The 10,917-nt window shown below is 46.9% G+C and overlaps 1 protein-coding gene across 6 annotated transcripts in view; it reads left to right on the top strand.

Annotated features, from left to right (window-relative positions):
* Positions 1-10,917, top strand: part of LOC143782698 (ethanolaminephosphotransferase 1-like) — a 106,561-nt gene continuing 95,644 nt past the window's right edge. For 3 of the 6 annotated variants that reach the window (XM_077270455.1, XM_077270462.1, XM_077270461.1), the window contains exon 1: positions 14-253. In XM_077270455.1, coding sequence (XP_077126570.1) covers positions 197-253 — 57 coding nt within the window. In that variant the 5' untranslated portion in view covers positions 14-196. Of the gene's footprint in view, positions 254-10,917 lie in introns of all 6 variants that reach the window. The other 3 variants (XM_077270457.1, XM_077270456.1, XM_077270459.1) reach the window with 3 other exon arrangements.

Here is a 10,917-nt window from a genome sequence, read left to right as displayed (position 1 = left end):
TCCTGGTTAGTGACATCAAGAACTGTGTTCTTCACAGATAAGATAGCAGGACACAGACTGACAAACACACCTATGCTTTCTTTCTGAGCCTGCTGCTTAACTACAGGACCTGCATCCTGCTGCCTGGGGGAGAACAGTTACAGACCAATATTGTGGGAAAGAATAAAGCTGAACTGGAGCTCCACAAACAGGAATCATGTTTAGTTACCAGTATATCAGCTCAGATCAACTCGCTGGTTTTGACAAGTACAAGGTAAAAATATATGTATTTTTTAATTCATGTAGTTGTATTGGTTTCTCGTATGAGAGCATTGATACATTGCAAATGTCTTTTAGGATCATGATAATGGATTTCACTTTGCTGTTAAGCTATGACTACAGTTCCTATGTATTCTACTATGTGAATTATGCTGTATAATTGCAAATTAATTCTATGCCATGGATTTTATTAATTTTTCAATAAAAATAAGCGCAATATTGTCACATTATAAGTGAAAGGAGTACAGTGAAATGAGTTTTGTGACATCTATAAACCTAAGAACAATGCAGACAATAGGGGTAAGAACAATGCAGACAATAGGGGTAAGAACAATGCAGACAATAGGGGTAAGAACAATGCAGACATGGCCAATACACAGCACCGGGTGAGCCTTTTATTCACTATTTTATCCCATTTACACGTGCACGTTAGGTTCAGGTTAGTATAAAAAAAAATAATTGGACTTGGGTTTTAACCTTTTCTGACCAGACCATATCTGTTTGGGTAGCACATCATTTAATTATGTTTCATCTGTATGGCCAGGTTAGCACGTGGCTCAAATCGTAGTCTGCTATGATATTGCATCAGGCTATAAAGGCATCAGATAGGAGGTCAAAAGGAGTCCAAACTTTCATGCTTTGGACTCTGCCTCATTGAGCTCAATAGCTTTGTCGGGGAATGTCTGAATTCCATTTTTCAGGCATTTAGACAGAAGTCCCTGACAAAGTCATGAACTGGGTTTAGATCTCAGTGTGAACACAGCCTTATAATACTCCGTGCATTTTATTGTAACATCTGTGTTACTTTGAAGGCAAGCTGCTGATTTTTAAATCGTTAGTGTGCCCAATCTGTCAGATACTTTTTTTCTACACTTTGCCAAGGATTCAACTCATTACAATGCAAATGGTGAAGTCTGTAGCCAATTCCAAAGTAAAACCAATGACAAAATCTGCATCTCGCACGTCTGCGTATTTTGATGAAGTTTTGAAGACACTGATCTGCTCTGTATTTGCAGTGCCTCTGTAGTCAGCAATATAGAGACTGCTTTTCTCCCAGACGCTTTGCAACATAAACAAAAACTTTCTATATGTTTTTTTTGCTGCCGAATCAATCAGTCTTATTCGGGTGGATTTATACACAACATTTAGACATTTAGGTGCCTTTTTCTTAGTATTTTTCAAAGCGAGAACCACTGCAGTTAGAGATTGGTCATTAGTTTATAATATCTCTATGCAGAATATTTTTGCATGTGGAAATTTCTTTAGAATTTAAAACTTTGCATGCCCTAAATGTGGCATTTTTGTAGCATTGTGCTACATGGACTATGAATTATAAAAAATATGTATAAAAACATGTAATTTAAAAAAAGCTCTAAAAATACTTTCCAAAAAGCAACAAACATTTCTATAGGTATTTTTGAATGCAATTTTAAAGAGGTTTTCCTGGATTAATGTTAACATGGCTAAAGACAGTAAATGTTATAAAATAACAGTATGGTTATATTGAAGTTTTATAGCAATAATACAATAACATATTCAACACTCACAAAATAAAACCAGAATAAAACCCCTCTCTTCACCTTTTCCTCACCCACCGTCCATCAAGTCATGAACTAAATGCATCATCAGTTTTTCAGTACATAGCATGCAGCTTTCCAAGCTTTGGATGCGTATTTTGTCCCTGGAAGTTCAGGAGTTTCCCAAGGTTGAGATCATTGTTGTGTCAGTGTCCATGGGGAGAATTTTATGTTTCTGAAATATACATTATAAAATTATCATTGTGTGTCATTTATTAACGAAGGTAAGGAAGAGAAGAGCCATTGGACAGGGACCATAAGCATCAGATTAAATATTCTGGAAAAGGAAAGTGATATTGGTGCAAGACCTGGATTGTTGGGCCAGGGCACCCACAGAGTTTCCTATTTCTGTAATGCACCTCTTTTTGAATATATGTATATACACTCACCGGCCACTTTATTAGGTACACCATGCTAGTAACGGGTTGGACCCCCTTTTGCCTTCAGAACTGCCTCAATTCTTCATGGCATAGATTCAACAAGGTGCTGGAAGCATTCCTCAGAGATTTTGGTCCATATTGACATGATGGCATCACACAGTTGCCGCAGATTTGTCGGCTGCACATCCCAAAGATGCTCCATACAAGGCAGGATGGATGCATGCTTTCATGTTGTTTACGCCAAATTCTGACCCTACCATCCGAATGTCGCAGCAGAAATCGAGACTCATCAGACCAAGCAACGTTTTTCCAATCTTCTACTGTCCAATTTCGATGAGCTTGTACAAATTGTAGCCTCAGTTTCCTGTTCTTAGCTGAAAGGAGTGGTACCCGGTGTGGTCTTCTGCTGCTGTAGCCCATCTGCCTCAAAGTTCGACGCACTGTGCGTTCAGAGATGCTCTTAGGCCTACCTTGGTTGTAACGGGTGGCGATTTGAGTCACTGTTGCCTTTCTATCAGCTCGAACCAGTCTGCCCATTCTCCTCTGACCTCTGGCATCAACAAGGCATTTCCACCCACAGAACTGCCGCTCACTGGATTTTTTTTCTTTTTCGGACCATTCTCTGTAAACCCTAGAGATGGTTGTGCGTGAAAATCCCAGTAGATCAGCAGTTTCTGAAATACTCAGACCAGCCCTTCTGGCACCAACAACCATGCCACGTTCAAAGGCACTCAAATCACCTTTCTTCCCCATACTGATGCTCGGCTTGAACTGCAGGAGATTGTCTTGACCATGTCTACATGCCTAAATGCACTGAGTTGCCGCCATGTGATTGGCTGATTAGAAATTAAGTGTTAACAAGAAGTTGGACAGGTGTACCTAATAAAGTGGCCGGTGAGTGTATATATATATATTTTATTTTATTTTTTTTTCAAGTCAGATGATATTATTGACTTTAGAGACATGTTCTGCTATATGTTAAGTGGCTCTGAGTCCTTCCAGTGGTGTTATCTGCTCTCGTGTATAAGATGCAATATCGCTAGCCTAGATAAATTGCGTGTCGAATTATAACCATGTAGCACCACTAAGGAAATTAGTGTTAGATAAATAGGACTAGTATCACTCAACTGTTTCATCATTTGTTGCACCAGCACTGCAGCCCCAGTGCTCTTTATGGACTGTTTTCTTCTCTGAAGCCATCATGCTGTCCACCTCAGCATTTCCGCTAGGGCTAGTAATTGGCTGTAGCACTCAAGCGGTTGGCCAGCACATGAAGCGTTGAGAAACACGTGATGGTGTCTCCGCGGCTTTTCTACATGCATTTGCATATTTCCCATAAGGGATGGGGGCAGTGTTCTGGATCACTGCGTTGAGAAACACGTGATGGTGTCTCCGCGGTGTTGGATGTTTTGATCTCCCCGAGGTCATTCATCCTTATGTTCATAAGGAAATTAGTGTTAGATAAATAGGACTAGTATCACTCAACTGTTTCATCATTTGTTGCACCAGCACTGCAGCCCCAGTGCTCTTTATGGACTGTTTTCTTCTCTGAAGCCATCATGCTGTCCACCTCAGCATTTCCGCTAGGGCTAGTAATTGGCTGTAGCACTCAAGCGGTTGGCCAGCACATGAACTGTATAGAAAAGTAGAGACCAGCAAAGAGCACAGAGAATTCATCAAGTGACTAGTGATTGTTATTTTATGTTATTTACTGTCTTTAGTCAAAAGTATGTTATGTTGACAACCAATTCTGTATTATTAAGGATGGTTTCGCACACATTTATTGTTTGATTTGTGGGGCCAAAGCCATTGTTGAATTCAAGGGGAATGGAAAATTTAAAGGAAGGTTTTCTACTTCTCCTTTTTGATGGGTCAGTGCCTGGCTTTGCCGTAACGTTTTTCAAAAGTATGCCATGTATAACACCATCCTGAGACATACAATATGTTTCCCATGCCTTTTTCATCATCACAAAAACACAATGGAATACATTCTTAAATTACATCTTGCCAAACAAATCACGGTTTTCATGGAAATCTCAAAAACAATCCATTCTCCAAGTGTTTTCCCTGTACAGCATGGGTGCAGTTTTGTCTTATTTTTCAGTGAACCAAATCTAAAAAAAGTTGGTTTAGGCACCACTTCTGGTGTTGCCAACAAGATAAGGAGTTAAAAAACAGTACCAAACTGTTCAGTCCGAATACAAAGAATGTATTCTCAACATACCACCTTTCAGCATCTTAAGTTTTTCAGAAAGGAGTTTTAGTTTTGCACCTAACTAGTGCTTGTGTGTTAGCGATCTAGGTGAAAGGGGCTTATGATTAATTAACCAAATTTAGATCTTATTTCTTCAAGTGGCCTGCTTCTGCACTTACAGGCTGGATTCTGTTGCAAGTGCACATTAAAATAATAACCGTTTTTTAAATGCATTCACATTGAATATCACTAGAAAAGAAGACTTGATTTAGTAGTAATTTTTGGGAAATCACTTTAGCAAATTGCAGATTTTGTGTTTCTACAGGATTAGCAATATTCATTTTAAATATTAGTTTTAACATATTTATCTGAAGCCTACAGTGATGATTCACTTTACACATATTCGCAAGGAGCTTGGCTGCAGATGACCCTATTGTTGTAACATTTTGGCTTACGTATTACGTCTGCAATACCCGTTCTGCACATCACTCGGTTCCTCAAATTTCACATCAGTTATTCTCAACATTGAAAGATACCAACAATTTGATATATATATTCCCCTGTAGACTGTGAGCCCTCGCAGGCAGGGTTCTCTCTCCTTCTGTACCTGTTAGGGTATGTTTCCACGTGCAGGATTACATCCAGATTAGCTGCGGATTGAATGCTGCGTACAACCGCAGCGTCCAGATGTTACAGCATAGTGGAGGGGATTTTATGAAATTTCCGTCTCCACTATGAGTGCAAACACGCACCCGGCGGCCCTGTGTTTATGGACATGCGGTGCGTCTTTTTAGAACGTTGCATTCCTGTTTACCTGTAAATCACAGGGCCCTATGTATGGGGTGCGGAGATTCCGGATGTGTGCAATGAACACATACGGAATCACCGCGCACACAGAAGGGTGCGGCGCTTTGGGTGGAGCGGGTTTTCTGCACCGTCCAAAGGGCCGTCATTACCGTGGACATGGACCCTTAGTGCCCTGTTTTTGCTCATGTTTATTGTACTTGTCTATATTTGCCCCCTTTTCACATGTAAAGCGCCGTGGAATAAATGGCGTTATAAAAATGTATAATAATAATAACTAGATGGGTATTTCCTGAAGGAACTACAGATAGTGCTTTGGAATGGTACCCAGGCTGCCCCTGCAAGAGTTTTACACTTGCATGCCCCTCAGGACCGATTTGGTGGGTGGGGCACCTCAGGTGCCGATTTGGTGGGTGGGGAACCTCGGGTGCCGATTTGGTGGGCGGGGCCCCTCGGGGTCCGAATTGGGGGGCGGTGCCCCTCGGGGTCCGATTTGGGGGGCGGTGCCCCTCGGGGTCCGATTTGGTGGGCGGGGCTCCTCGGGGTCCGATTTGGGGGGCGGGGCCCCTCGGGGTCCGAATTGGGGGGCGGTGCCCCCCGGGGTCCGATTTGGGGGGCGGTGCCCCTCGGGGTCCGATTTGGTGGGCGGGGCTCCTCGGGTCCGATTTGGTGGGCGTGGCCCCTCGGTGTCCGATTTAACGTGCGGGGCCCCTCAAGGTCCGATTTGGCAGGCGTGGCCCCTGGGGGTCCGATTTGGCGGGCGGGGCCCCTGGGGGTCCGATTTGGCGGGCGGGACCCCTGGGGGTCCGATTTGGCAGGCGGGCCCCTGTGGGTCCGATTTGGCGGCGGGGCCCCTGTGGGTCCAATTTGGTGGGCGGGGCCCCTGGGGTCCGATTTGGTGGGCGGGGGCCCTGGGGGTCCGATTTGGTGGGCGGGGCCCCTGGGGGTCTGATTTGGTGGGAGGGGCCCTTCAGGGGCCGATTTGGTGGGAGGGGCCCCTCAGGGGCCGATTTGGTGGGCGGGGCCCTACAGGGGCCGATTTGGTGGGCGGGGCCACTCTGGGTCCGCTTTCGTGTGCAGGGCACCTCAGGTGCCGATTTGGTGGGTGGGGCCCCTCAGGGGCCGATTTGGTGGGCAGGGTACCTCAGGGGCCGATTTGGTGGGCGGGGCCACTCTGGGTCCGATTTGGTGGGCGGGGCCCCTCAGGGGCCGATTTGGTGGGCGGGCCCCTCAGGTGCCTATTTGGTGGGCAGGGCCACTCTGGGTCCGATTTGGTGGGCGGGGCCCCTCGGGCCGATTTGGTGGGCGGGGCCCCTCAGGAGCCGATTTGTTGGGCAGGGCCACTCTGGGTCTGATTTGGTGAGCGGGGCCCCTCAGGGGCCGATTTGGTGGGCGGGGCCACTCTGGGTCCGATTTGGTGGGCGGGGCACCTCAGGGGCCGATTTGGTGGGCGGGGCCCCTCAGGGGCTGATTTGTTGGGCGGGGCCACTCTGGGGCCGATTTGTTGGGCGGGGCCACTCTGGGGCCGATTTGGTGGGCGGGGCCACTCTGGGTCCGATTTGGTGGGCGGGGCACTCTGGGTCCAATTTGGTGGGTGGGGCACCTCAGGGGCCGATTTGGTGGGCGGGGCCCCTCAGGGGCCGATTTGGTGGGCGCGGCCCCTCAGGGGCCGATTTGGTGGGCGGGGCCACTCAGGGTCCGATTTGGTGGGCGGGGCCACTCAGGGGCCGATTTGGTGGGCGGGGCCACTCTGGGTCCGATTTGGTGGGCGGGGCACCTCAGGGGCCGATTTGGTGGGTGGGGCCCCTCAGGGGCCGATTTGGTGGGCGGGGCCACTCTGGGTCCGGTTTGGTGGGCGGGGTCATGCTGGGTCCGAATTGGTGGGCGGGGTCACTCTGTGTCCGAATTGGTGGGCGGGGCCACTCGGGGTCCGATGTCATGAATCCCAATGGCTAGGGATAGCAAGGGACAAGCAAAGTAATACAAAATATCGGACGAGCTCTAGGGTGATGGAACCTGGGCTGACCGCTGCCCTACGCCTGACAAACGCAACTAGAGATAGCCAGGGAGCGTGCCTACGTTGGTTCTAGACGCCACGCACCAGCCTAAGAGCTAACTAGTACTGCAGAGAAAATAAGACCTCACTTGCCTCCAGAGGAATGAACCCCAAAAGGTATAGTTGCCCCCCACATGTATTGACGGTGAAATGAGAGGAAGGCACACACATAGAGATGATATATATAGGTTCAGCAAATTGAGGCCCGCTGTAAACTAGAAAGCAGAACGATACAAAAGGGGTCTGAGCGGTCAGCAAAAAACCCTAATCAAAAAACCATCCTGAGATTACAAGAACCCATGTGCCAACTCATGGCACATGGGGAGAACCTCAGTCCACTAGAGCTACCAGCTAGCATAGAGACATAATAAGCAAGCTGGACAAAAAAACAAACAACTGAAAATCAGCACTTAGCTTATCCTGAAAGATCTGGGAGCAGGTAGGCAGGAACCAAACAGAGCACATCTGAATACATTGATAGCCGGCAAGGGAATGACAGAAAGGCCAGGTAAAATAGGAAACACCCAGCCTCTGATGGACAGGTGGAAACCAAAGGCCGCAACCCACCAAAGTCACCCAGTACCAGCAGTAACCACCAGAGGGAGCCCACAAACAGAATCCACAACAGTACCCCCCCCTTGAGGAGGGGTCACCGAACCCTCACGAGAACCCCCAGGGCGATCAGGGTGAGCTCTATGGAAGGCGCGGACCAAATCAGTCGCATGAACATCGGAGGCGACCACCCAGGAATTATCCTCCTGACCATAACCCTTCCACTTAACCAAATACTGGAGTTTGCGTCTGGAAACACGAGAATCCAAGATCTTCTCAACAACATACTCCAATTCTCCCTCCACCAGCACCGGAGCAGGAGGCTCAACCGAAGGAACAACGGGCACCTCATACCTCCGCAACAACGACCGATGGAACACATTATGAATAGCAAACGATGCTGGGAGATCCAAACGAAAAGATACAGGGTTAAGAATCTCCGAGATCCTATAAGGACCGATGAACCGGGACAAAACGAGAAGAATAGGGACAAAACGAGAAGACAACCACACCAAATCCCCAACAAGAAGTCGGGGACCCACGCGGCGACGGCAATTAGCAAACTGCTGAGTCTTCTCCTGAGATAACTTCAAATTGTCCACCACCTGATTCCAAATCTGATGTAGCCTGTCCACCACCACGTCCACTCCAGGACAATCCGAAGACTCCACCTGACCAGAGGAAAAACGAGGATGAAACCCCGAATTACAAAAAAAAGGAGAGACCAACGTGGCAGAACTAGCCTGATTATTAAGAGCAAATTCGGCCAGCGGCAAAAAAGCAACCCAGTCATCTTGATCAGCAGAAACAAAACACCTCAAATAAGTTTCCAAGGTCTGATTAGTTCGCTCCGTCTGGCCATTCGTCTGAGGATGGAATGCAGACGAGAAAGACAAATCAATGCCCATCTTGGCACAAAACGTCCGCCAAAATCTAGACACAAACTGGGATCCCCTGTCAGAAACGATATTCTCCGGAATCCCATGCAAACGAACCACGTTCTGAAAAAATAAAGGGACCAACTCAGAGGAGGAAGGCAACTTAGGCAAGGGCACCAAATGAACCATCTTAGAAAAGCGGTCACACACCACCCAGATAACGGACATTTTCTGTGAAACCGGGAGATCAGAAATAAAATCCATGGAAATGTGCGTCCAAGGCCTCTTCGGGATGGGCAAGGATAACAACAACCCACTGGCCCGAGAACAGCAAGGCTTAGCTCGAGCACACACTTCACAAGACTGCACAAAGGTACGCACATCCCTAGACAAGGAAGGCCACCAAAAAGACCTGGCCACCAAGTCTCTAGTACCAAATATTCCAGGATGACCAGCCAACACAGAAGAATGGACCTCGGAGATGACTCTACTGGTCCAATCATCCGGAACAAACAGTCTTTCTGGTGGACAACGATCCGGTTTATCCACCTGAAACTCCTGCAATGCACGTCGCAAGTCTGGGGATACGGCGGACAATATTACCCCATCCCTAAGGATACCAGTAGGCCCAGAGTCTCCAGGAGAGTCAGGCACAAAACTCCTGGAAAGAGCACCTGCCTTCACATTCTTTGAACCTGGCAGGTATGAAACCACGAAATTGAAACGAGAAAAAAACAACGACCAACAAGCCTGTCTAGGATTCAAACGCCTGGCAGACTCAAGGTAAATGAGATTCTTGTGATCAGTCAAGACCACCACACGATGTTTAGCACCCTCAAGCCAATGACGCCACTCCTCAAATGCCCATTTCATGGCCAAAAGCTCCCGATTACCCACATCATAATTGCGCTCGGCGGGCGAGAATTTTCTAGAGAAGAATGCACATGGCTTCATCACCGAGCCATTAGAACTTCTCTGTGACAAAACCGCCCCCGCTCCAATCTCGGAAGCATCAACCTCAACCTGAAAAGGAAGTGAAACATCTGGTTGACACAACACAGGAGCAGAAGAAAACCGGCGCTTAAGTTCCTGAAAGGCCTCCACGGCCGCAGGAGACCAATCAGCAACATCAGCACCCTTTTTAGTCAAATCAGTCAAAGGTTTAACAATACTGGAAAAATTAGCAATGAACCGACGATAAAAATTAGCAAACCCCAAGAACTTCTGAAGGCTCTTAACAGATGAAGGTTGTGTCCAGTCACAAATCGCCTGAACCTTGACGGGATCCATCTCAATAGTAGAAGGAGAAAAAATGTACCCCAAAAAAGAAATCTTCTGGACTCCGAAGAGACACTTTGAGCCCTTCACAAACAGAGAATTGGCCCGCAGAACCTGAAACACCTTCCTGACCTGTAAAACATGAGACTCCCAGTCATCAGAAAACACCAAAATATCATCCAAATACACAATCATAAACTTATCCAGATATTCACGGAAAATATTGTGCATAAAGGACTGAAAGACTGACGGAGCATTGGAGAGTCCAAAAGGCATTACCAAATACTCAAAATGGCCCTCAGGCGTATTAAATGCGGTTTTCCACTCGTCACCCTGTTTTATCCGCACCAGATTATACGCACCGCGAAGATCTATCTTAGTGAACCACCTAGCCCCCTTAATGCGAGCAAACAAATCAGTCAATAATGGCAGTGGATACTGATATTTGACTGTAATCTTATTCAGAAGGTGATAATCTATACAAGGCCTCAGGGAACCATCTTTTTTTGCCACGAAAAAAAAAACCTGCTCCCAGAGGGGACGAAGATGGACGAATATGTCCCTTTTCCAAGGACTCCTTAATATAATTTCGCATAGCAGTATGCTCTGGCAGTGACAGATTAAATAAACGACCCTTAGGGAACTTACTGCCAGGAATCAATTCTATAGCACAGTCACAATCTCTATGAGGAGGGAGCGAATTGAGCTTAGGCTCCTCAAAAACATCCCTATAGTCAGACAAAAACGCAGGGATCTCAGAAGGAGTAGATGAAGCGATTGAAATCGGAGGTGCATAATCATGAACCCCCTGACATCCCCAGCTTAACACAGACATTGTTTTCCAGTCCAGGACAGGATTATGAGTTTGTAACCATGGCAGACCAAGCACTAGTACATCATGTAAATTATACAGTACAAGGAAGCGAATCACCTCCTGATG

Source organism: Ranitomeya variabilis, chromosome 6 (assembly GCF_051348905.1).
Source record: "Ranitomeya variabilis isolate aRanVar5 chromosome 6, aRanVar5.hap1, whole genome shotgun sequence".
Classification (NCBI taxonomy): Eukaryota; Metazoa; Chordata; class Amphibia; order Anura; family Dendrobatidae; genus Ranitomeya; species Ranitomeya variabilis.
This window is presented reverse-complemented; position numbering and strand designations above follow the sequence as displayed.